We start from the raw sequence: 27754 nt of genomic DNA, 5'->3' as shown, positions 1-27754 counted from the left end.
CACAATTGGAAAGGGGAGGTCCTGGGTTCAAAATGTGGCCTCAGATGCTTCCTAGCTGTGTGACCCTAGGCAAGTCACTTAAAACCTCCAATTCCCTTACTTTCCTTTTGCCTTAGAACCAACACGCAGTATTGATTCTAAAACAGAAGGTAAGGATTTTAAAAATCCCTTTCTATTTTTATACAAAATATATTTTATATATTTTATTTTATATATATTATATAAAACATTTTATTTTTAATCATTTATTTTACTAAAATATATAAAATATATTTTATAAAAAATAAATTAAAAATTAAAAAATGTTTATTGACTGGCTAATTTGTGGCTGGAAAAACTGGGAGATAGGGAGTTTTCAGGCTTTTTTCTGAGAGGTTCTAGGATTTCCAGCTGTACGACCCTGGGGAAGTTACTTAATCCCAAATGCCTTGCCCTAACACTCTTATGCCTTGGAACTGATTCTTAGTGTTAATTCTAAGATGGAAGATAAGGTGGTTTTTTTTTTTTAAAGGATTTAGCACATTATAAAGTCATAGGAGTAGAAAGAACTTGGATTCTCATCCAAGAGCCCCTAATGATGCACTGGGTTCCAGGAGGCAGCTGCCTAAGCCCTCTGTGTCTCCCCTTCTTTATTCCTAGGAAGAAGAATTTCTATTTTCTTCAAAAGCAGAATAAGAATAAACAAGACAACAAATGTCAGGGCAGTTTCTGCCCTTTGAGGATCAGGAGGCTCCAAGTCCAAGACTGAATAACATTTTTGTTTATTTGTTTTTTGTTCAGTCATGTCCTAGTCTTCATTATGAAGAATTCCTGTTTGGGACTTTCTTGGCAAAGATACTAGAGTGGTTTGCTATATGCTTCTCCAGCTCATTTGACAGACAAGAAAACTGAGGCAAGCAGGGTGAAGTGACTTGTCCAGGGTCACATAGCTAGTAAGTGTCTGAAGCCAGATCTGAAATCATGAAGATGGATCTTCCTGAATTTAGAACTGCATTCTATCTGCTGTGCCACCTGAACCCTATTATGAACCCACGAGGGTTTCTGAACCCACTAAACACATTTAAGGATTTTCTACTAGGTTAAGGCTTATAGTATAAGCAAACCTATTATATGCATCATAACAGGCATTTTATAACTGGGTTTTACTTTTAAAAGTAACCTGTAAGAGAGCTTGAGAAGAAATCCAAAGATTCTTCTGACTTCTAGTCCAGAGATCTACCCAAAGACTACAGCCATACAAAAGTGACACCCCTACATGACACATTTCTCCTGGGGTCTGTATCACCTCTAGGTCATTTCCTCATTTTCCTAGCCCAGAATCCTTCTTCCCTCACTTGGTATTTTTATCTTTCCCAAGGGTAAGTTTGCTTATCCGGAAGCTGGCTCCCCCAGCCCTCCCAGATTCTGCTTCCTTTGTTTAACAAATTATTTCTCCTTCCCCCTCAGAAACTGGTCCTCCACCACCCCAGGCTCCACCACAATTCACTCACAAGCATGGCCACTGGCCAAGCAGGGTTGGGAAAGCCAACTAAGTAAAGAATTAGGACCTCATTAAGGTGTGGGCAGAAGAAAAGGGAAGGCACACCAAATGGGATCACCTGGTGCCAGTGCTTAAGAACAAATCTGGAGGAGAAGCCAGAGGTGGCAGGGAAAATGAGCCCTGTTCCCAGCTACCCTCCAAGATCAAAGGAAGTGATGGGAAATTTCCAAGGACTTTAGTTAGAGGGCTAAGAAAGGGGATATACCCTGCCCCCACCATGTTTATTTATTTATTCACCCATAAACTCATTTATTTGTGTGTTTATTCATTCATTCATTCATTCATGCATGCATGCATTCATTTAATTAATTATTTTGAGGTGCTGTGCTATATTTGTAAGGCAGGACAGGTACTCACAAACTGCAAGTAAAGTCTATTTGCTCCGTGTGCCTTCCCTACCCCACCCAGCACAATTAATAGAAGTCATGAAAACAGCAGCAACAGCTCAAGATACTTTGTTCTATCCCAGTTGGGGAAGGAAGGAAGGGAAATGGGGATCTGATTATCAAAGGAGATTTGGTAGTTAGAATATCAGAGCTGGGAGGATCAAATCCAGACTTCTCATTTCACAAAATCATCTCTATGAGAGATGAAATGAGTCATTTAAGGTCACTCAGACCAGGATTAGAACTCAGATCTCCTAACTCCTTAGTTCAGGTTCATAACCAATAGAGTTGCTTTCTGAATGTTTTTTTAACTTTGTTTTTAAACTGGACGACTCATGGCTAGGCAAGAATATCCCCATAAATTTGAGAATGCTATCACTTATTAGAGTGGAGATGCCCAGACCAAAGGGATTATTTAGAAAGGTAACTGGTTTGCCCAGTATAAGCTCCTATATGCTCCAAATGAGGCTCCTAAATTTGTTGTGTGTTCTGTGTTCAAGTCACTAAAGTCACTAAGTTAGACAGAAATTAGCAAGTATGGCTGAGAAAGCTCCATACATCCCGACTCCAAGCTCCAGAATCATAGAACAAGGTTGGGTTGAACTATCACCTCAAGAAAAGGTGCCTAAAATTCTGTCTACCTATTCTCAATGCAGAATATATTCTCTCTCTCTCTCTCTCTCTCTCTCTCTCTCTCTCTCTCTCTTTCTCTCTCTCTCTCTCTCTCTTTCTCTCTCATATAGGAATATGAGTGAACATATTACATACACACACGCATATACAGTTATTTAAATTCAGATTCTGTGCCACAAAAATTACCTTTAAGGTTCAGTATAGAAGGCATTAAAGGAATAAAACAATTAAATAAGATGCCAAAAACTATGAATGAAAAAAATTTCATTTTAGAAGGCTATTCTCCAGATAGTTTTTAACCAATTCCCAGTCTCTCTCTGTCTCTGTCTCTCTCTCTCTCCTTTCTCTCTCATTCTCTCTCTCTCTTTTTCTCTCCCTCTCTCCCTCTCTCTCTCTCTCTCTCATCTCTCTGCCTCTCCTGCCCTTCTCTTCTCTGTGTCTGTCTCTGTCTTTTTCCCCCCTCCTCCCTTAGTCTCTCTCTCTCCCTCCCTTCCCTGTCTTTCCTCCCCTCTCTCCCTTTCTCCCTCTCTCTGTGTCTCTCTGTCTGTCTCTCTGTTTCTCTGTCTGTCTCTCCCTCTCCTGGGTTACATTTTAATTCTTGAATTTTACTTTTCAGCATCAATATCACCACATGGATACAAATGTTATAAAAGAAGCACAGTGGTATTTTTAATATAAAATAAATTCTGTTTTATGGAAGCAGATTTTCCCCCCACAGTTTGTGGCACTGCTAAATAACCACAAGCAGGGCTGTGCTGGTAAATGTTTAATGCTTGGCTCTCCAAAGAGGGGTTGGGGGGAGGACATGTATACATGACACTTCAAAGTTTGATCTGAATTATTAACCTTTTTGTTTCTGTAAGTCTAAACAATCACCAAAAGAATAAATGAAGTCCTGATTTCTGGTGTTTGCCAATTTCTGAGTTGTAAATACACTGAAAATTTAGCAACTGGCCATTAGGTGGCATAGAGGAAAAGCCTGGATTCCGGAAGTCTTGAGTTCAAATCTAGTCTCAAATACTTATTAGCTATGTGACCTTGGGCAAGTCACTTAATATTTTTTGCCTAATTTTCTTCATTGGCAAAATGAACTGGAGAAGGAAACAGCAAACAGCACCAGTATCTTTGCCAAGAAAACCCCAAATTGGGTCAACAAAGACTCAAAAAATAATTAAACAATCACCACCTTGGGCAAGTCGGTTAATCTACTTACTTTAGTTTCCTCAACTGTAAAATGGGGGTGATGATAGAACCTATCACACAGGGTTGTTAAGAGAATCAAATAAGATGATATTTGTAAAGTGCTTAGCAGAGTACCTGGCATATGATAGACAGATTAGTAAATGCCTATTCTGTTCCCTTCTCTTTGAGCCAGTACGACCTGGCTCCAACACACACACCCTTGACTATATCTGGCAGGATAAGAACACAGGATTTAGAACTAACAGATTGTCAACCCCAAAGCACTAATTTTACAGAGGAGAAAAATGATGCCCAAGGATGCTATGTAGTCTAACCCAAGGTGATCCATGTAGAACATAGCAGAGCTAGGATTTAATCCAGGGACTCTACCTCCAAACCCAACGCTCTTCCCATTAAATCACATCATCCTTCAAACTCTAGACTAAACCGAAGATAACTTGGGCAATGCTGAGGCATGTCAGACGGGAAATATTCAAGAGGAATTTCAATTGTATCTGACAGTAAAGGAGCCCACCTCTAAATCTTGGGAGCCACATCAGAGGACAAAATGATTTTACAAAATTAAATTTATTAAATAAATTTAAATTAAAATCAATTTTTAAATGAATAATTAAAAATAACTAAAACACTAGCCCTTTACCTTCTTCTTGGACTTAAAGACATTACACCTGAAGATGTTGCTGGAACCATCTCTGGCGATGTAGCTAAAGATCTTTAAGTCCTGAGAATCATGAGAGACGTAGAATATCCTACAAGGAAAATAAGCAGAGAGAAATTAATTAACGAGGAGATTATAATTAAATCTCCAATATAGAAACCTCTAGTGACACACTGAAGATAGAACCAGATGAGGCCACACAATTAGAAAAGATCTGACTCTCATCACAAGGGAAGAAAGTTAGTCCTTAGCAGTCCCCTTCCCAACAGGTTCCACAAGGGGGTTAAGGAAAAAGGGGAAATAGTTACTGGTCCTCAGCTAGTGGTTAACTTTTTTCCTGATGATTTGTGGGTAAGTAGACAAACCAATTTACTTGTAGGTTGGAGAAAATTTATGTTTATATTTATTTTATAGTCATTTATTTGTAGATTGGAGAGAAGTTGGGCAAAGAAAGGAATTAGAAGTCAGCCGTAAAAATGTTAGAGTCGATGCAGATTTAAGAGATAATTTAGTCTAATTCCCATACTTTATAAGAAAAGAAATAGGGACAACTATGTGGTTCAGTGGATAGAGTACTGGGCTTGGAATCAGGAGGCTCAAGTTCAAATCTGAACTTCAGACACATTAGCTATATGACTGAATAAATCACCTATAATCTTTATCTGCCTCAGTTTCTTCCCAGGGTTGTTTTGAGGATCATATGAGATATTTGCAAAGTGCGTACTACAGTATCTAGCACTTAGTAGGCACTTCAGTGTTTAAAAAAACATTTCCAGGAAAGGAAGGAAAGGAAGTGATTTGTCCAAAGTTACAATTCCAATTACTAGTAGAAGAAAAGTAGGGTCAAACAGAAAGCATGTTTAACAAAAAACGTGTTATAGGGGCCAGCTAGGTGACTCGATAGATAGACCACCAGAAACAGGAGGTCGTAGGCTCAAATTTGGCCTCAAACATTTCCTAGCTGTGTGACCCTGGGCAAGTCACTTACCTCTATTGCCTATCCCTTATTGCTCTTCTGCCTTGGTACCAACACTTGGTATTGATTCTAAGACAGAATGTAAGAGTTTAAAAAAAAAAAAAAAGGAAAGAAATATTCAAATGGCCAAAATCCAAAGAATAGTCATTAATAGTTGAATGTCACCTTGGGAGGTGGTGGTGGGCCAGGAGTTATGAAGACCCGAGTTCAAATTTGACTAGGTTAATTTTATATTCCTTTCCAAATCTGCAGGGTATGGGGATGAGGTGAAGAGGTGGGGGTGGGGGGCAGACTGGACTGGGGCACCTATTCCACAATTGCTCAGATAAATAGCTAAACAGTTTCTTAAAACCAGGGAGCCAGAGAGACAGTGATCCATGGCATGTCAACTATGTCAAAAGAAAGAAATGCATTTCCCCAGGCTATGGTACAGCCTGAGAACTGCAGAGCCCCTCAGGATCTCAGCTCTGCTTCCCCTCCCTCACCTCTCTGCCAGAGAGCTTCCCCGGTGGCTTTGCCATCTGTGATGGGGCAGCCTGGTTTATTGCAAAAGGAGAAGTGGGGTACATTCTGCTCCCTTAGTTCAAAAAAGCTTTTAAAAAGAAGTTTAAATGACTGTTTATATAACAGGTAGAGTCAGAAAGCCCTCGGGCTGCTGAGACTGGCGCATTTTCTTCCCCCTCCCTTGGGGTGGGGGGAAGGTTTGAATGGCTGTAGAGTTGTCCTCAGAAAGTTCAGGCTGTAAATTGCTTCTGTGACAAAGCCATCTGTCTGTGTGCATTTCTCTATGGCATCTTTCCTCAATAATAAAGCAGGACATAACTTATTTTTAGAACGATCAAATAGCCCCCTTGCCTTTACATAACCTGACAACAGAGAGCTGAACCACGACCGGAGAGGCAAGTTAGGAAACTCAGGAGCAGCTCAAAGATGGCAGGTGATGGCTGAAGAAACACACTGATGTCCGGAAAGTGAGAAGACGATGGCTTTGACAACCAAGGCCAAAGATCCTTTGGTGCTCTGACTCTGCAGGCTGCCTCTGCTAACTTTAGGTATCACAGCACATAGTAGGAGAAGGGAACATGCATTTATTGAGCTCCTACTATGAGCCAGGCACTTTACAAATACAGCCCCCAAAACAAACGAAGAGGATAACTTTGGAACTCTTTTCTTGGCTTGTGAGGGGCACGTTTACAAAATAGTACATCTGTGTAGCCCCCATCTTTCTAATATCAACAAGAGAGTCTCCTCAAGGGGGCAGCTAGATGGCTCAGGAGACAGAGCACCAAGCCTGGAGTCAGGAGACATGCCATGGATCCATGTTTCTCTGGCTCGTTGGTTTTAAGGAACTTTTTAGCTATTTAATTGCATAATTGTGGAATAGGCGCCCCAGGCAGGATCCTAGTTCAAATCTGGCCTTGGGTACTTCCTAGCTGTGTAATCCTGGGCAAGTCACTTAACCCTGTTTGCCTAGCCCTTGCTCTTCTGTGTTGAATTTAGATAAGTTAAGATAGATAGATAGATAGATAGATAGATAGATAGATAGATAGATAGATAGATAGACAGACAGACAGACAGACAGACAGACAGATAAGATAGGCAGTTTGACAGATTGACAGATAGATAGAGAGATAGATAGATAGATAGACAGACAGGCAAGATAGGCAGATCAAGGGGTAGACAGACAGACAGACAGACAGACAGACAGACAGACAGACAGATAGATAGATAAAGCTAGAAAGTAAGAGTTAAAAAAGAATATGCTTATGACTCTGGACTTTGGGATTAAAGGTTTAGAAAGTAGCTGGTATTCTAACTAGTCATCCACAATATGCCTGTGTATGGACTATTTATTTCCCTCCTAAGAAGGCAGATTTAGTTTGTTCAGGTGCTTCCCACACAGGATTCCTTTGCTTGGAGCAGCTTTTTTATTTATTATTTTTTAATGCCCCAAAGACAGAGACCTAGATTTAAAACCAATAAGAGAGCCAGGAGCGTGAGCTGGCATACCTCAGAGACATGAATGTTCTGAAAGCACAAAGCTAGTGGTGGAGGTGAGGCCAAGGTTAATCTTTACCTTGATGGACAAAGGGTATTTTCAGCTAATCTGATGACAATCTTTGAGTGGGTACAGCCATTCTCCCTGATTCAGAGATCTCTGGAGACTGCTCTCCTATGGCTGAGTTTCAGAAATGTAATATATTGGTATTAAAAGCAAACAAACTCGAACTAGAGAAGGGGGGAAAAATCAACTGTCTGGCTTTGAGAAAATTTCCAATGAAATTTTCCCCAGTGATCTCCCTTGTCAGAACATTGCCCTCCAGGCTTGAGGCATTCTGGGTGTAAAACCCAAGAGCCAACCAAGAGCCTCAGCCCATAGGACTAGGTTGGGGAGGTAAACATGGTAAGATAACAGTGAGATACAGGATTTCTCTTCTTGCTGACTCTCACATCGTAAGTCACTATGAATATGCTTCTGTAACAATGATTTTCCAAAAATGGGGGTCAGGACTTAGCACCAAGGGGTTAACTAATGACAGGTGAAGAAGATGGATCACACCCAAGGATATGCTCATAAATGTTTAACACCAGGTTCTCCAAAAGGGAGAAAAATATGTGTGGAGGTCACATGTTAGTTTAATCTGCATCATTAACATTTTCTCCATCACTTTCAGTCTAGACAATCAACAAAACAATAAATCAAGCTCTGATTTGTTGTCTTGGCCAGTTTCTGAGGTATAAATGCTCACACTTAAAATTTAATGAGCAGCAACAACTGTATAACCTATCCTCAGAGCGATCGCCAATCCTGGAGCTTGTTCCCATCATCTCCCCACACTTAACCTCCCCTCCTTTATTCATGCACATTCCCATTCCTCCCTTCCCTTCTCAGACTAGTTTTGTCCCAGACCAGATTTTATTCTTCTGGAACCTTCTATCTCTGGCACAGAATGTTCTTTGCTTGGACCTTACATACCCCCTGCAATCTTGCTAATTGTGTGGCTTCCTTCCTGTGGCACAGAGGGAGGAAAGTCAACCAGAGGTACTAAGAACACAAGCTCCATCCCTCATTACAAAACTCCTACTTTTGACTTGTGTTATTGCTCACCCAGAGAGGGGCTGCTCAAGTCAATCCTGGCAGATAAGAGCTTTCAGAGTATGAAAGTGGAACCAGAGGTATACTGCCCATTGCCCATTGTCCGTTGCCCTAGAATTGGAGCCCGCTACCCTTGTGTTGGGGCTGTTTCTGGTCTCCAGCACCAGCGTGGAGCTCTTAGCCATGAAGGAGACAGCTTACAGTCCCACTGAGGAGAGGGATGTGTGTGGGAGGTTGGGGCAACTCCTCTGATAGAGAAGACAAGACCCCAACTCTCTCTCGTACTATTTCAGAAGCAAGACCAGAAAGCTGGGATCACTAATGCCAAGAAATAATCTCTGCAGAACTATGATTTGAACTCCCTTTCTCTTCCTGCCATGACCACTGCACCTCAGAACTTTCTATGCTAGGTACTACATAGTTCTCTTGTTGTCTCTGTGCTCCCACTGGTGCCTTCTCTTGTCTCGGTGATCTGGACATTCCTTAGACTTTAAGCATTCCCTGGTATGTGAGTTAAAACAAAGGCATAGGTGGCCACCCATGTATCCAAGGCAGCTCTAAATGAGTAGGGTGAGGCCTCATTCAGCCTTGGCTCAAGCTTTTCCAACTCTTACTTCCTTATTACAAATCCACAGGCATTTACCAGGATCTATGGCATTAGTTAGCTCTGATTGTTCAAAAAGTTATTCTGAATATTCTGAGCTGGAACCTGGCACCCCAAAGCTTCAATCTACAGGGCAAAATTCCATGGAGTAATCCTGACATTTCTGCAGGACAACCCTTCATATCCTTGAAGGCAGGGATCATTTTCCTTCTTTGCATTTTCTCTTTCAGGCTACATTTTCTCTATTTTCAGGCTATTTTCTCTAGCTGGGTCTGATATAACATATTTCCAATCCCATCACTAGACTGGTTGCTCTAATCTGGATGCTTTCCAGCTTCATAAACTATCCTTCCTAAATGCGGTGCCCAGAACAGGAACCAGATCCTCCAGCAGTGCTGTGGTAGGTACAACTCTCTCTCCTTCTGTAACTGCAGGACAAGATCTCAGTGGCTTTTGGGGCACCCAACTTTGAGCTAGCTGGCAATGCAAACTCTTGTGTCTTTTCCATGGTAACTGCTGTTCACTTGTGACTTTCTCTATGCTTTTACAGTTGAATCTTTATGTTTATCTCTATTAACTTTATCTTGTTCACTTGAGATAGTTAAATAAATGTGAAGCCCTACTTTGCCACCTAGTAGGTGGTATGGCAGTACAAAGGCTGGACCTGGAGTCAGGAAGATCCAGGTTCTAATCTAACCTCGTATATGTACTAGATGTGTAACCATGGGCAATTCTCCTCACCTCCTATGCCTTCATTTCCTTATCTGTAAAAAGGAGATAAGAATAGCACCTAGCTCCCAGAGCTGTTTTGAGGATCAAATGAGATAATGTTTGGTTAAGTATTTAGCACAGTTCCTGGCATATAATAAAATCCTTAATAAATACACTTTCTTCCTCTTTATTCCTTCTGTTCTTCCTTTCTTCTTTTTCTCTTTCTTCTTTTCTCTTCCTTCCTTCCTTTTCTTCCTTTTTTATCTCTTCCTTCCTTTTTTCTCTTCCTTCCTTTTCTCCTTCCTTTTTTCTCTTCCTTCCTTCCTTCCTTCCTTCCTTCCTTCCTTCCTTCCTTCCTTCCTTCCACCTATCCATCCTTCCTCATCTGATGCATGATCACAGATTGGCAGTGATGTTCCTTTTCTGAAGGCAATGTCTGCCAAATTATGACAGGTCCTACCAAACTGGAAAGGTTTGGGGTTATAGAGCTACAGATCTATGTTTGTCATCTGAGTTCTGGCTGGGTTGGAGAGACTCATCACTGGAAATAGGCAATCTTTTGTTTTTTGGAAGTCGGAAGTAGGGATGCAATGATAGCAATTCACAAAGACTTCACTGAAGGGTTGCTATCTGCCAGGAGAGGGAGTAAACACATCAACTTATATTTGTCCTTTGGGCCTGTAATTCCCCCCTCTCTCAAGAGATTTGGGGACCTTGATTCTATCACTCAGCACATTAACTATCCCTACAAGCTTTATGCCACCCATTAATTTGATACGCATGTCATCTATGTCTCTATCCAAGTTATTGATGCATGTCTTCATCTAAGTCATTTAATCAAATATCAAATGGAAGAAAGACAAGTGTAGTGCCTGGGCATCCCACTAGACACTCTTCTTCAGGACAACATTGATTCATTAATTACCACTTGTCAAAATGAATTTAAGTTGGGGAAAAAAAATTCTCATCTGTCTCTGATAGCATAGTCCTGTCTGAAAGTAGACTGGTCAGGGCAAAGCATCTTAAGCCATAAACCAGGCTGAATCCTTTAATTCAGTGGTTCCCAAACTTTTTTGGCCTACTGCCCCCTTTCCAGAAAAAATGTTACTTAGCCCCCGGGAAATTAATTTTTAAAAATTTTAATAGCAATTAATAGGAAAGATAAATGCACCTGTGGCCATCACCGCCTCACTGGATCGCTGCAGCACCCACCAGGGGGCGGTGGCACCCACTTTGGGAATCACTGCTTTAATTTAATCAAAACAGGGAACAAGTTAGTCTCTCTCCCTAAAGTCCAGACAGTGAAGAAGTTATGCTGGGTTTATAGAGATCCTGGATAGTGTCTACAGCCCTGCATCATCTATTCTATTCATTGTTGCTATTGTTGCTCTGACTCTGTGACCCCATTTAGGTTTTTCTTTTTTTTTTCCTTTTCCTTTTTTTTTTTTTTAAAAGCCATAATACTGGAGTAGTTTGCTAATTCTTTTTCCAGCTCACTTTAACAGATGAGGAAACTGAGATAAACAGACTTGCCCAGGCTCGCATAGAGATTAAGTATCTGAGACTGAATTGGAACCCAGATCTTCCTGGCTCCAGGCCTGGCATTCTATCCATTTTCCCACCTAGCTGCCATAGGCTATTCTATAATATAGAGCTCTATCTATGGCTAGTGGGGGATGAGGCATTTTTCTATACTTTTTCCCATCTCATTTAGACAAGAATAAGAGAAGAATTTTGCCTCTGAAAAAAAAAAAGAGATGAATTGCTTTTTTAAATGGGATCATTAAAGAGGGATTTCATCACTCTCCCAGCAGTACCTCTTGTTTAATTCTGTTCTGACAGGCTCCTAGAGTGTTTGGCCTAGGCAGACTGAATTTAGATACATCCATTTTTGGAAGGAGTTACTTATTAATGTTCTAAGGAAAGAAGGCATTTAGAGTAATTCAAGGGACTTTTAATAAGCACCTACTTTGGGTCAGGTACTGGGCTAGGTCCTATATAATTAAGCCAAAGACAAAAATAAGAGTTCCTGCCCTCAAAGAGGTGACATTCTCCTGGGAGACCATCATAAGTGGGTGCATGTATTTCAGTAGATAAGTATAAGATCATTTGAGAAGGGAAGAGATTACAATGAGGGGAATGGAAAGGAAAAGTATGAGGGTAAGCGAATGCTCAAGCTGAACCTTGAAGGAAATAGGGGATTCCGAGGGGGCTTAAAGGTTAGGAGGATGGACATGGCAGGCAAGGAGGAGATGAGTTACTAGTAATTTTAGTGGGAAGGAAGAGTGCAGAAATGGGAATAATTCTAAATGAGTCTGAGAATCCAGGTAGGAACCAGATTGTGGGGGGGCTCCATATGCTGGCCTGAGGAATTTGTAACACTCTAGAGGCAACAGGCTGGTGATTTTTGAGCAGGGGAATGCCACAGTCAGATTCTGTCTGGGGGTATTCATTTGCCCTTCATCAAGTGGATGGATTTTAGAGGAAAAGAGAATGGAATCAAGAGGACCAGTTAGGAGGCTTCTGCAATGCCTCCATGGAATGAAGGCTTGTTGAAATGAAATGTTGAAGCCAGAGGTGATACGGGCCTGAACTAGGGCAAGGTTTAGGAACAAGCTGGGGAGCTCCTTCTTGGTCATGGGAATGTGCTGATGGAGATGATGGAGATGACAGAGGGACATCCATCAGGCTTCTCCTAAAGCAGGACTGGAACTTTAAAGTAGAATAGGTAATAATAGCTAATCAGTGCCAGCTAGGCACTACACTAAATGCTTTACAAATATTTCATTTGATCCTCACAGCAACACTGGGAGGCAGATTTTGTTCTACCCATTTTACAGATGATGTGAAGTGACTTGCTCTAGGTCACAGAGCTAGGAAGGATCTGAGGCTCCTTCTGAATTAAAATCTTCCTTATTTTAGGCCCAGCTCTCTATCCAGTGGGTCATCCAAGAACAGGGAAGAAATATATGAGATTTGCATAGAATATGATGAGATCTGCATAGAAGTGATCATTAAAGCCTATATAAATTGCTAAGATCATATAGAGAGAATTCAAAAAGAGACAAGGACCCATGGCAGGGCTTATGGGAACATGCAAAATTAAAAGGTAGAAAATAAATTATATAATCTGGATTCAGGAGAGGTATGTCCATGACCTTGGATACTTCCTAGCTCTGTGACCCTGGGCAAGTTAGTTGACCTGCATTGCCTAGCCTTTACTGCTCTTCTGCCTTGAAACCAATACACAATATTGATTCTAAGATGGAAGGTAAGAGTGTTTAAAAAAAAAGGATATCCAAAAGAAATTGTTGATGAAAGCCAAAAGAGGGGAAGGGATAGGGGTGGTTCACACTATCCTACACTTCAGAGATTCCAAGTAAAATGAGGACTGAGAAAAAGATTTAGTAGTTATAAGATTGCTAATTATGTAGGAGACAAAGAAGATTGGAGCAAATGGTGGAAGCCAGAAGTGAGTGGCGGGTGAGGAAATGGAAGCAAATGAATATGAATAGTTAAAAAAAAAAAAGAAATTTGCTCTCAAAATGAGAAAAGATAAAGGATGATAGCTTGAGGGGATGTCAGGGTCAAGAAAAGGTTTTTTTGTTGGTTAGGGGGGGCTAATCAAAGGGGAGATGAGTTGACAATGATCTAAAGAGGTTGAGAAAAGAGATGGGTAATGAGTTATCCTTCCTTCTCCTTGATCTCTCTCTATTAGGATGCTAAAGATATAAGAAGCCACCTTCCCAAAACAAAATATTTATCTGAGGTGCCTTTGCTGTAGGGTATCTTTCTTTTGGGGGAAAATGAGATGTCTAAGCTCTACAAAGGAAGCAGGGTAAGTCCTAAGTAAGTTCAGGCAGTCGACTGACAATACCATGCATCAACATAATGACAAAGACTTCTCTCCCATTCCACCATCTCACACTGAAGGTGGATCCAGAGCCTTGTTTAGGAATTGCTATATGTGCAGTGCCTATCAGTTGTTCCTAATTGCCTGTATGAGTCAGGGGTATAGTGGCAAACTACAGGTAGGGCAGGGATCTCCAGCTGAGATGCCAAGGTTACGAGAGGTTCTTTCATGCTGATGTTCCATCGTTGGAGAAGCCCAGGTACCACAGAAGAACCTACAGAGTTACTTCCAAGGACCATGGTAGTTACTGGGAGATAGAACCCCAGTGGTAGCAATTCTAAGTGCTCTTCTTGCCATTGGCAATTTTGGTGCCAGGTGACTGGCTACATCAGCCTCTCCTTCTAGGATACTTAGGAGTTAGTGGTCACCCTTTCCTTCTAGTTCCGTGTTTAAGCATTCTTCTCATGCCCCAAACAATTGCCACAGTCACATGGTTCTATCAGCAAGTCAAGTGGTTGAGTCAGAAAGGAGAGTTTTGCCCTATCTGTAGACCCCCTTCCTTCCTTGGTGAACTCCAGACCTAAACCCTGACTCATGTCCAGGCATCTGGTGGGCAGATGCAATCAATCCCATCCAATTGCAGGTGACACCATCAAAAAACACATTTTACTTTGATTAGAGCCAAGCTCTCCCAAACTGAAAGGGCTTTTGATGTACAGCTTGACAGATGCAAACCTTCCCTCTTGCTTCTAACCTGTACTTACTGTTCCATAATTAGGAGACAGATGTGATGAGTCCCCGAGCTGGCAGAAGTCTCTCCAGCCAAACAAAGGTACCAGATTTCTTGGCAGGTGCATTCTGGAGGAAATGAGGGGCAGGTGCCCCCTCCAGGAACTCTACTTGATGTGACTCTGATTCCCTGCCCTGCTGAAAGATATAGTGCCTCTTCATACACAAATGGGTGGAGGGGATCTTTGGATAAGAAGGAATGCCTAGATATGCAGTGTCACATATACCTGTAACAAGGTGAGCCTAGCATAAAGTGTCTCATGCATTCATAGTTGGTGCTCATATTTGTTGAGAGCTGAGGAGATTGTGGGTCCTAGGACCTGTCTCCAGAGATAGCTTATTTTATGACCTTAAGGAAAGTCCATTTAGCTTTTCTGTACCTCAGTTTCCTCACTTGCCAAAAGAGAATAGTAACCAATAGTAAATATTTCCATCATACTGTGTACTAGTAAGATACCATCTTTTTTGTATATATGATATAACCTGAAAGGTTGTGTTATAATGGATAGTAAATCAGCCTGAGTCAGGAAGAACTGAGTTCAAGTCCTCTCCTCTCCTCTTCTCTCCTCTCCTCCCTTCCCCTCCCCTCTCCCCTTCCTTCCCCTCTCCCCTCCCATTCCCTTCCCTCCCCCCCCTCTCTCTATCTATATCTATCTATCTATCTATCTATCTATCTATCTATCTATCTATCTATCTGATCCTGTGCAAATCACAACCTCAAGAGCACCCCAGACAATTCTCTAAGACTAAGAGTTTTCTCATTGGATTTTTTGATACCACTGAAATCATGGATCTGATCAAAAGAAAAAAATCTTATATCCCTTATTAAACTCTAAGCTCCATGAGGACAGGAGTTATGTTTTATTTAAACTTTAATTTAAATTATTTTAAACTTTGCAAGTTCCTCAGTCCCTAGCAAAGTACTCTAAACACAGTAGCACTCAAATGTCTCTTGATTTTGAAACACAGACTGTAAATAATAGCACTTTCTAGATGTCCTAATCGATGTCCAGATTTCCTGATTCTGGCTGTAGTCTCACTCCTTCAGTCCCCCAGATAGATATGGATCGGGATGATAGCAGATAGAGGAGGCAATCAGCCTGCTTCCATTCCTGCTGAAGACATGCTGTGACTCCCAAAACTCAAGGGCAGTCCTAAGCCTCAGGCTCAGGGTGGATGTGAACAGAAGGGAATAGCAGCCTCACCACTTCTGGGTTTGACTTTGTGCCAGCTGATGTCAGCAGTGGCTTACCCTAAGGGCTCATCATTTTAAGCATGTCATGAAGATTTTTCTTTTGGGCACCTGGAAAGCTCATTTACTGGAAAGCTTCCTTATTGGAAGCCATAATTCCTGATAGGAAAAGGAAGAATAACTCTGGGAAAAGAGGCTCATGTCTATGTGTCACTTCACTGTTCATATCTATTGACCTCTTTACATATATTAAAAATGACTGATAATATTTGATACCATGAAGTAAGCCCCATGAAGTAAGCAACGCAAAAATTAGTCTTCCCTTTTGAGAGAGGAGAAAACAAAGGACTCAAAACCATATCATTTGGTTCCAAGTTCAGTATTCTCTTTCCATTATGACAAAATTACTCTAGCTATTAGTTCAATTTTCTCTTGCCTCAGTTTAGCCCTTCTTGTTTTGTTGATGACCTTCCTCTGCCAGTTTGAGGTTCTAAATCCTGCTCTTCCACTTCCTCTGGGACTCAGTTACATTTTCAGAATTACTTACTGTGAAGGTAAGTGGGTCACAATTAAATAATATGACTCATCCTGTAAAATTACTCATCTGCCTTACTTATTTATTCATTTATTTATCTCGAAACCTTTACCTTCCATCTTTGAATCAATACTGTGCATTAGATCTAAGGCGGAAGAGTGGCAAGGGCTAGGCAATGGGGATTAAGTGACTTGCCCAGGGTCACAAAGGAAGTGTCTGAGGCCAGTTTTGAACCAGTCTCTAGGCTTGACTCTCAATCCACCAAGACGCCTAACTGCCCCATTAATTTATATGTTATACATGATCACAGTTGGGCACTGATTGGATTATCTCTTTTCATGGGCTTTCCCATTCTAAATATAGAATCCCTGAGCTGAGATAAAGCTTAAGAGAAGTTCTACTTCATCCCCTTATCTTTAGGCATGTGAATGGCCAAACCATTGAGGAGAAGTGACTTCTTGTGGAAGCCCTGCAGGGTCACAAGGCTCAGAGCTTCTCTTAGTTCATTTCCAATGCCTTACCACCTCAGCTTCAAGGTCTTTCTTATGTCTAACCCATTTGTTCTTACTCAGACATAGAGGAACTAGTCTATCTTTTAACCCCTTCCCCTCCAGATCTCTTTGTATGTTGCAAGATTGTAGAGTTCCTTTCTCTTCTAAAGTCATGGGTACATTCAGAAGGTCTCACATTCACTTTTACTCTCTCCATATTTACATGGAATTCNTGACTTAACTATTATCAACAAGGCAAGGATCCAGGACAACTCCAAGATATTTGTGACAAAAAAAAATTGAAACATACCATTATTTATTTCTCATGATGAATGGAAATGTTTCATAGGATAATATATGTACAACCTAGATCATATTACCTGCCTTCTTGGGAAGTGGGGAGGAATCGGAGGGAGAGAGAACATAGATTATGAAATATCAGAAAATGAATATTTTATTTATTTGTATTGATATGCAATTTAGAAAAAATAAAAATTAATTATAAAAAAGTAAGAATAGAACAGTTTTTACATTTAATTCTGACCAATGTCTATAGAATAATCTCATGTGAAATTATCCAATAGGCTATATCTATGAAAACAGGAGGAAGAAAAAACTTCCTTAGAATAAATAATTAATACCTTCCCTCACTAAGAATATTTGGGTTTCATTTACCACTCCCTCCTGCCCCAATCACTTGATATAGTCCTAAATGTATATCCATACAAAGAAGGAGCTACGTGACCCTAGACAAGTCTCAGAAAATGAAAACAATTAAAAGAATGACTATTTTGTTTTTCATTTCATCCAAAGGGAGGAGAACCAGTTAGTGACATGGAAGCAACAGGAATCTTATGAGAAAGTGATCGAGTGCTTTGTGATTCAATTATCAAGAAAAAGGAATTCTGCACATGCTCATGCAAGCATCTAAGACTTTAGTTAGGCATCACAGAGCTATGCTCCTGTGGCCTGAGATTTTATATAAAATGAAAAGATGTAAAAAATTTTAAAATGTGATTATGACTATATTGTCATGAAGAAGCCTAATCAGAAAAAATGAGTGGGCATCCAAATGCCCAAATGTCCAAAATGCACAGGAAATGCTCTGATGAGTTTGGCAAAAACAATTTTTATATTCATTTTCTAAAATATTGAGTACCCAAATCTCTCCCTTCCTCCCTTCCCTTCTACTGTCTCTCTCATTTCTTAAAACAGCAAGCAATCTGATCTAGGCTATACTTAGTATGAGCCATACAAAACATATTTCCACATTGGTCATGTAGAAGATGACTCATCTATCTACCTAGCTATCTACCTACTACCTACCTACATACATATATACCTAACTCTCTCTCTCTCTCTCTCTCTATATATATATATATATATATATGATCCTGTGAAAATCACAACCCCTAAGCACCCCAGACGATTCTCTAAGACTAAGAGTTTTCTCATTGGATTTTTTGATACCACTGAAATCATGGATCTGATCAAAAGAAAAAAATCTTATATCCCTTATTAAACTCTAAGCTCCATGAGGACAGGAGTTATGTTTTATTTAAACTTTAATTTAAATTATTTTAAACTTTGCAAGTTCCTCAGTCCCTAGCAAAGTACTCTAAACACAGTAGCACTCAAATGTCTCTTGATTTTGAAACACAGACTGTAAATAATAGCACTTTCTAGATGTCCTAATCGATGTCCAGATTTCCTGGTTCTGGCTGTAGTCTCACTCCTTCAGTCCCCCAGATAGATATGGATCGAGATGATAGCAGATAGAGGAGGCAATCAGCCTGCTTCCATTCCTGCTGAAGACATGCTGTGACTCCCAAAACTCAAGGGCAGTCCTAAGCCTCAGGCTCAGGGTGGATGTGAACAGAAGGGAATAGCAGCCTCACCACTTCTGGGTTTGACTTTGTGCCAGCTGATGTCAGCAGTGGCTTACCCTAAGGGCTCATCATTTTAAGCATGTCATGAAGATTTTTCTTTTGGGCACCTGGAAAGCTCATTTACTGGAAAGCTTCCTTATTGGAAGCCATAATTCCTGATAGGAAAAGGAAGAATAACTCTGGGAAAAGAGGCTCATGTCTATGTGTCACTTCACTGTTCATATCTATTGACCTCTTTACATATATTAAAAATGACTGATAATATTTGATACCATGAAGTAAGCCCCATGAAGTAAGCAACGCAAAAATTAGTCTTCCCTTTTGAGAGAGGAGAAAACAAAGGACTCGAAACCATATCATTTGGTTCCAAGTTCAGTATTCTCTTTCCATTATGACAAAATTACTCTAGCTATTAGTTCAATTTTCTCTTGCCTCAGTTTAGCCCTTCTTGTTTTGTTGATGACCTTCCTCTGCCAGTTTGAGGTTCTAAATCCTGCTCTTCCACTTCCTCTGGGACTCAGTTACATTTTCAGAATTACTTACTGTGAAGGTAAGTGGGTCACAATTAAATAATATGACTCATCCTGTAAAATTACTCATCTGCCTTACTTATTTATTCATTTATTTATCTCGAAACCTTTACCTTCCATCTTTGAATCAATACTGTGCATTAGATCTAAGGCGGAAGAGTGGCAAGGGCTAGGCAATGGGGATTAAGTGACTTGCCCAGGGTCACAAAGGAAGTGTCTGAGGCCAGTTTTGAACCAGTCTCTAGGCTTGACTCTCAATCCACCGAGACGCCTAACTGCCCCATTAATTTATATGTTATACATGATCACAGTTGAGCACTGATTGGATTATCTCTTTTCATGGGCTTTCCCACTCTAAATATAGAATCCCTGAGCTGAGATAAAGCTTAAGAGAAGTTCTACTTCATCCCCTTATCTTTAGGCATGTGAATGACCAAACCATTGAGGAGAAGTGACTTCTTGTGGAAGCCCTGCAGGGTCACAGGGCTCAGAGCTTCTCTTAGTTCATTTCCAATGCCTTACCACCTCAGCTTCAAGGTCTTTCTTATGTCTAACCCATTTGTTCTTATTCAGACATAGAGGAACTAGTCTATCTTTTAACCCCTTCCCCTCCAGGTCTCTTTGTATGTTGCAAGATTGTAGAGTTCCTTTCTCTTCTAAAGTCATGGGTACATTCAGAAGGTCTCACATTCACTTTTACTCTCTCCATATTTACATGGAATTCCACCAGAATTGGTCCTTTACATGAGCTTTCCCTTTTCATCTTCCTTTTCTCCACACTTATGATAGGGATGTTCAAAAGGTTGAGAAATAGATTTCCTTTACATTCAGGGAGTCGTAGGTCTCAAGAGAAAAAAAAAATTTAAGGTAGGACAAAAGAATATTTTGTGTTGAAGAATGAGATGAATTCCCAGTCACTGAAGGTGTTCAAGAAGAAATTGGACAACCATTCCCTGAAGACATCATAGAGAGAATTCATGTACGTGATAGGAGATTGTACAAGATAATCTTAATTATCTGTGATGCTTAACGGAAGGGTTTTGGGGGATGGCAAACTATATTATTTTGATACTTTGTCCAAGAATAAATTTTCCTCCTTCGTTGAAGAAGGCCAATATTTTAAGGAGTGCATTCACAGACAGAACAATGTATGAATGAATGAATGATTAAAGCATTTATTAATTATTTACCATCTGGTGAGCATCGGAGACATAAATAAGACAGTCACAGCTTTCAAAGAACTCACATTCTAAATGGGGGAGATAATACACATAGAAGGATTCAACTTCATGGTGGACAGAAAGTCCCAGGGGTCCTTAGGGTACATTGTCAGGTCAAATGGCAATGCCAAGGGGTCTAGAGGGCATATGATGAGGCTCGGTGGACCAGAGGCTGTCCACCTAATTAGAATTAGATGCCTACCTGATTAGAGGCTGTCATCTAATTAGAAGGAGTAAGGAGTAGAAAAAGTTTTGGATATCTAGGTAGGAAAGATACAGATTCAAATTCCACCTATTTGTTAAAGCTTGGTCAAGTCAATGAACTTCTTTCCTTTTTTGTAACACGGGACTAATGATGTTTATAGTGCCACACTATAATTATATAATTCATTATATATATAATTCATTAGATTATACAAAGGCAGAAACCAGTTTCATTCTTCTGTTTGTATCTCAAGCACCATTCACAGACAGAAAGTTGGAAGTGACCTGAGCAGCCATCTACTACAACTCTCTCATTTTTTACCAATGAGAAGTGATGGTGAGTGATCTGCCCACAACCACATAGGTAAAATGAGTCAGAGATGGGATTTGAACCCAAGGCCTTCTAATTTGTCCTGCAGCAAATTTAAGACCATTTAATTTCCACGTCCTCTTCCTACCCACTCTGCCAAGTCCTTGTGCCTTTAGCTTTTTTTTTTTTTAAACCCATCTTGGAGTCTTGGAGTCAATACTGCGTATTGGCTGCAAGGCAGAAGAGTGGTAAGGGTAGGCAATCGGGGTCAAGTGACTTGCCCAGGGTCACACAGCTGAGAAGTGGCTGAGGCCAGATTTGAACCTAGGACCTCCCGTCTCTAGGCCTGACTCTCATTCCACTGAGCTACCCAGCTGCCCCCTGCCTTCAGCTTTTGAGGTAAAGTGTTTGCTGACACTCCCTTTTCGGTCTCAGATGAAATATTAAAAATTGGAAGACACTTAAAAGATGGTGAAAATCAACGCTCAAAGGTAGGTGACTTGTCCAAGCTCACAAAACTAAACTAGTAGGTGAATCCAGGACATGGAGTTAAGATTGTGGAATTAAAGATGGAAGGTGCTTTGGAGACTAGTTAGTTCAATATTCTTTTGCAGATGAGGAAACCAAGAACAAGAGGGTTTTAATGATTTGCCCAAAGTCATCCAGGTTGTAGGTGGCAGGGCTGGGATTTGAACTCAGAATCTTATGACCCATCTCCTATACCACCATTTCTCTCTCATTGCATGCTGAATAAGTGAGATGAGGAGAGAAGGGCAATATAATTTCTCAGTTAAAGGAACATATTAAAAACTCCATAGCAAGATCCATCTTTATTAACCCTGAAATTGCCCTTGTCACTAGTTATTTGCTCATTTCCCTTTCACAAATAGGATGCAAACAGAAATATTCCATTTTTGGAGGGGGACCTTGGCCCAGGATATCACTAGAGTAGGGAACTCTCTGGTAAGGAAGGTCCTTCCATCTGTGCAGATTGGTAAAGTGTCTGACACTTGATAACTTAGAGATCTGCCTGGGGCATTTGGAGGTTAAAGTGACTTACAAGGAGGCCACCTAACTTGCATGGGACAAAGGCAAGGCTTGAATCTAGGCTTTCCTGCCTTCAAAGCCCTCAGTTCCCTCTACAAAGTGACCTCTTCCAGAGACAGAGCATAAAATGAGAATCTCATGGCCTAGGAGAAAAGGCATAGGCCTGGGTTCAAATTCAGGCTTTTACTGATTGGCCTGGAGCAAGGCACAAAACCTCAGTTTCCCTTTGGCAAAACAAGAATGATAAACTATAAAGCCTTATCAAACTCATAGGAAACTGCTTTATAAATGTGTTATAATAATAATAATAATTCACATGGGTTTTTTCCAAACCAGTGTAAGTGGGGTATTATGTAAAAGGGATGGAGAAATAAGGGAAGGGATGGGTGAGGACAGACAGTAACACTAAAGGATCTAGTTCATCAGCAGTTAGAGTTTTCTTTTTGCATTTGGCTCATTAAATCCATTTTCATTAGTACGACAAGTGTAATTGCTTCCATGGGTCTCTGTCCTTTCATCTCAGAGCAAAGGCAATTGAAAAATTTTAGTTCTTGTGCTCCTTGCCAAGAAAAAGCTCTCCTTGGGATTCTTTTCCCCTCTTTTCTTAAAAAAAAAAAAGCTGCCAAATAATCAGAGATAGGAAGTGCTACTACATTGCATCAGACCACTGACCCCTTGCTTGGAAGGTCATTCTTCTTGTCTGGAAGGTGATGGCCTAATAATGCATCCTGTTAGCTACAAATGACCATATTCAACTTGAAGTTTGGCACTAATGGGAGACCCAGAACCCATACTGACCACTCAACAGTTGCCCTTCTACTGTTCCCTCCTCTCTTTCCCTCTTCCCTCAAAGAAGCTAGCTTTTATCAAAGCTGTTAGCAAGAAACAAAGTAAACAGATTTACTACTCAATGTACCTTCATTTCCTCCATTTACTTGGGGCTCATGAATTAAAAAGAATTTGAGCCAAAAGGCTGACCGCAAGGGGGATGAGGCAAAATAAGTCAGAAGCCTGGATGACCCACAAAATGGGATAAGGAGAGGCTCATGGTACAACAAGGGTAAGTGGAAAGCAGAGGAGTCATGCCAACCAGGGAGAGGAAGACATATTTACAAAGGCAGGATGGCTGAATGGAGCAGAAAGCAGGAAGACCCTGGATTCCACTCATGTCCCTACTAGTCTGAGCAAACCCTTTCACTTCTTTGCAACTCAGTATTTCCATTTTCCATTCCCTCATGATAGAATGTTGCACTGTAGCTATTTGGGTGCATGTGTTAGCTAGCCCACTAGGCTATATGGTAAGGCTACTAGAATTTGAGAGTTGGAAGAGGTCTTTGTGGTCTCGTCTAGTCCAAGCCCTAAATGGACAATCTGTGGAAGCAGCCCATCCCATTCTGAACAACTCTAAATATTTTGAAGCCATTCTTTAAAATGAGCCTAAATTTGCTTCCCTGCCGCTGTGACCCAATTGTGCCAGTTCTGCCCTTTGGGACCAGCAAAACAAGTTAATTCCCTCTTCCACCAAATGACACTTCAAATATTTGACAACAGCGATCACATTCCCCTTACATCTTTTCTCCTCCAGAATTAACTTCCCCCGTTCTTTCAACGGGCCGTTGGTGACCTGATTTCTAGGACATGGTCTGACCACAGCTATTACCCCCTTCATTCTAGGTGCTGTTTGCCTCCATTAATGCAGCAAGAAATCTCATTAGCTTTATAGGCTTCCCACTCAAGGGCAGGCACCTGACTTGGACATCAAGGTCGGCGATTCTCCCCTTGACTCGGAAAAGGGCAGTTTACAGCCAATCCTTTGCCTCTCTCAACTGACTACCAAGTTTCCAGTGTGCAAGTGTGTATGTGGATTTGCATGGGCATGAATGAGTGACATTTATGTAACGATTAGATAGAAGCACATATATGTATACCATGTACACACATTTACATATAATTTTATATTTACCTTCCTTTCAAAGGTCTCATTTTTAAAATATTGCTTTAGTTTCAAATGGAAAAAAATCTGGGGTTCAAAGAGTAGCCCTCTTCACTAACACATATATGTATGGCCACGTGGGTGAGTGGGAAAAATAGTGTTTTTGGAATCATATAACTTGGCTTCAAATACTGGCTATCACCTACTCATTGGGTGACCACTTATTCCTTGAAGTTCCTTAAGTATTAATGAAGACGTTGAACTAAATCACAGATTTCAAGCCGGTCGATCATCTTTTCAGGCAGGCCTTCTCGCTCTGCAGAAACTGAGGGCCAGAAAAGTTAACTGACTTGCCCAAAGTTAAATCAGTAAGGAGCTTATTGGCAAATTTGGCATTCAAGTGGGCGCCACCGCCCCCTGGTGGGTGCTGCAGCGATCCAGGGATGCGGTGATGGCCACCGCATTTGGGGGCGGTGATAGTATGTGACAGGGGGTGCTAAGTCATATTTTTTCTGGAAAGGGGGCGGTAGGCCAAAAAAGTTTGGGAACCACTGATTTAGATGAATCATACCTACATACAGAGCTTTAACTCCTATGACATGATATAAAAATGTATATCAATATGGATGATATTCATATCAAGGCCAGAATCTATTCATCATTGATTAAGCCAACAGATTAAACACAGAAATGACAAGGTCTCAGCTAGGGATGAGTGTATTAGATTAGCTTGCAAATGTAGCCAAAAGGACTTCGCATTAAAAGGTTGGAAACTGTCTCTGTATATCCATGAAACCAGATATGGAATCTACAATACAGCAGCAGAGATATACAGAAGTTCAAAGGCATCAAAATCAAAGGAAGGGGCTATCAATAAAACCCGTGGCCTCAGATACAGATACACAAAGGCACGAAATATAGGTAACAAGGAAGGTGAACTAAAAATACCAAATCAAAGAGGCAGACTTGACTTCATGGTTTTCACTGAGACTTAGTAGGATAGTCTAATGACTAGAGGTAACTTTGGGTCGATATACTTTATTTAAAATAGATAGGTAAAAGGGTAGAAACATATTATATTAAGTATTTTAGATAAACTTGTTTGAAGAAGTTTTGGTACCAGAGGAAGGAAGCAGGATGAAGAAGACTGGAAAGAGGAAACACTAAGCTATATTATCACCAACTGGTCCCCTAGGTTATCTGGGCAGAAAGGAAGGTAAATCTTAACTCAAGAATAGCAAGATGATAAAATAGTGATGGGAGACTTATATTATCCAGGTTTCTGCCTGAACTCTCTCACCCTTTCTGCCCAAAGTGGAGAATCTCATTGTAGGGCATCTGATTAATTTTTGGCTTAGTTTAATGAAATTTCATTTAATAAAAAGTGGAAGAATCAAGGAGGGCAATTGCTATTCTATACTGGATTCTTAAGAACTCATTGCTGTAGTGGGAGTAGGGCACTATTCCACTTTAGAAGCTTTGAAAAAAACAAATCCAGGCAGATTCTGATACGCACCTTGGATATTTTGGGCAAAAAATAGTGGTAGAATCCCATGGACAACTCTACAAGGGAAATAAACCCATGATGAATAAATAGGAAGCTGTCTCAAATAAAATTCTAATTAAAAAAAGAGGAACAATTCTAATGAAGTAGAAAAGGAGGAGTTATCCAAAGATACTTAGGTCAATCAGTGCACAGGGAATTTTTCAATCAACTTCAAATTTTAAAAAGATGGGGAAAGGGGACAGCTAAGTGGCTTAGTGGATTGATAGCCCAGCCTAGAAATGGGAGGTCCTGGGTTTAAATCTGAATTCAGACACTTCCTACTATATGACTCTGGGCAAGTCACTTAACTCCCACTGTCTAGCCCTTACCACCTTTCTGCCTTGGAATCAATACAGAGTATTATTCTGAGATGGAAGGTAAGGGTTTTAAAAAAGAAATGAATGCCAAGTCTAGAGTCAGGAAGACTTGAGTTCACATCTAACCTGACATACTTACTAACTGTGTGACTTTGGGCAACTCCTTTAACCTTTTTTCCTTAATTGTAAAATGGGGATAATAATAGCACTTATCTCACAGCTTTATTGTGAGAATTAAATGAAATCATATTTGTAAAGCACTTAGCCTAGTGCCTGGCATGTAGTAGGTGCTGTGTAAATGAGATGATGATAGATGATAGATGGGGGGGGGGGGCAGGAGGTTCTTTTTTATTTATAGAATTGATGCACAAATCCACAAAATGTCCTGTCTCTCCCTACCTTCCCCAAATCACAAAAGGCACCATCTTGGAGACAAACATGTTCACACAAATGAAGTCTTTCATGTTTTCAGCCTTCAGTTTCCTCTCTGGAGGTAACACTCACAATTTATCCTTCTGTTATTAATTCTGTAGCTGTGTATGATGTTCTCTTGGTTCTACTCATTTCATTGTTCATTATCCCATGTAGTTCTTTCCAAGTTTCTTTAAAATTAGCCTACTGCTCAGACAATGAGGATAAACCACTAGAGATTTTCAAGAGCAGAATGGGTTGAATCAGGAGGTGTGTACGCCCTCTTTAAAGCTTTTCAATGGCCACACATCAATATTAGAAGAGCAATTTCTTTTTCAGCTATGGGTTAGAACAGACGCCATCTGCTGTCCCAGAGGGTCTCATATTCTGTGATTCTATATTGCATTCACAGGGCCAATCAAGTGAGTTTATCCATATTATTTTGCATTACATTTTCCTCTCAAGAGACTCTTGAAGCAATCTGATAAGCAGCAGTTATAGCAAATACAATTGCCAAACTTTTTCAGATGATAAAATGACGTGCAACATCACAAAATCTCAAACCCTTCCAAGGGATTATAGTGGAACCTATTCAGGTCTCAAAGGCTCATTGCATCATAAGTTTAGAAATAAAAGGGACTTCCTATCTGTGTGACCCTGTGCAAGTCATTGCTTAGCCCTTATCTCTCTTCTGCCTTGGAACCAATACAGAGTATTGATTCTAAGATGGAAGGTAAAGGTTTTAAAAAAGAAAGAAAGAAACGAAAGGGACTTTAAAAGCCAGCTAGTCTAACTTTCTCATTTGACAGATGAATAAATTAAGTCTCAGAGAGGTTATGAGACTTGCCCAAGGGCACACAGACTTTAAGTAGAAGAGTTGACATTTGGACCCAGGACAAGTCCAGGGTCTTTTCATAGCACCACACCATCTCTTGGTCTGTCATATAAATGTGCTTGACAGTCTCCTCTCACCCCAAATCTTTATCTCCTCCACTGTGTAATAATTATCTGCTCAAAGACAATGCTTAATTATGTGGATGAGGTTTTCCTATTTTGGTCTAATTGGATCTTCTATCATTATTAGTATTAAAGATGCTTTCTCAGGCTGGATCCTGAGGGACTGCTTCCATGACTCCAGCTTAATCAATCTGGCTGTTGTCTGTGCTCCCCGCTGTGGATATTTCTCCATTTCCACTCCCTTCCTACTTATCTCCCCCAAACTAAAGTTTTCCCTGGGGCTTTCTTCTTTACTGTATCAATCAGTTAATTAATGAGCATATATTAAATGTCTGGTGAGTGCAAAGCAATGTGCTGATGGCCATCTGTCTGGGAATGAAACTCTCTAAATATCATGGGGCAAGTCTTCTGATGGCAGATACCCAGGTCACTGCTGGACCCATACTGGAAGACTTTCCAGCTTATGTTTGGTTGACTTCAACTTAAGAAAACACAGGGTCATCTCCAGGCCACAATTAGTCAATTGGGCATTAAAGTAGGACTCTGGGGTATGCCATTGTCCATATTCCACCCCACTGGCTCTGTCTCTTCTGTCTCTTTTCTTTCTCTTACCTCCTCTCCCCTCCCCTCCCCTCCTCTCCTCTCTTCTCTTCCTCTCTCTTTCCCCTCTTCTCTCTCTCCCTCCCTTCCTCCCTCCCTTCCTCCCTCCCTTCCTCCCTCTC

The 27754-nt window shown here is 40.6% G+C and overlaps 1 protein-coding gene across 1 annotated transcript in view; it reads right to left on the bottom strand.

Annotated features, from left to right (window-relative positions):
* The window catches only part of LOC123245871 (carboxyl-terminal PDZ ligand of neuronal nitric oxide synthase protein-like), a 441624-nt gene that overhangs the window by 79012 nt on the left and 334858 nt on the right, over positions 1-27754 (bottom strand). Inside the window, exon 5 of the mRNA XM_044674861.1 lies at positions 4403-4511. Coding sequence (XP_044530796.1) covers positions 4403-4511 — 109 coding nt within the window. The remainder of the gene's footprint in view (positions 1-4402; positions 4512-27754) is intronic.

This window comes from Gracilinanus agilis, chromosome 4 (assembly GCF_016433145.1).
Source record: "Gracilinanus agilis isolate LMUSP501 chromosome 4, AgileGrace, whole genome shotgun sequence".
NCBI classification, from domain to species: domain Eukaryota; kingdom Metazoa; phylum Chordata; class Mammalia; order Didelphimorphia; family Didelphidae; genus Gracilinanus; species Gracilinanus agilis.
Note: the sequence above shows the minus strand (reverse complement) of the source record. Positions and strands in the feature narration are given on the sequence as shown.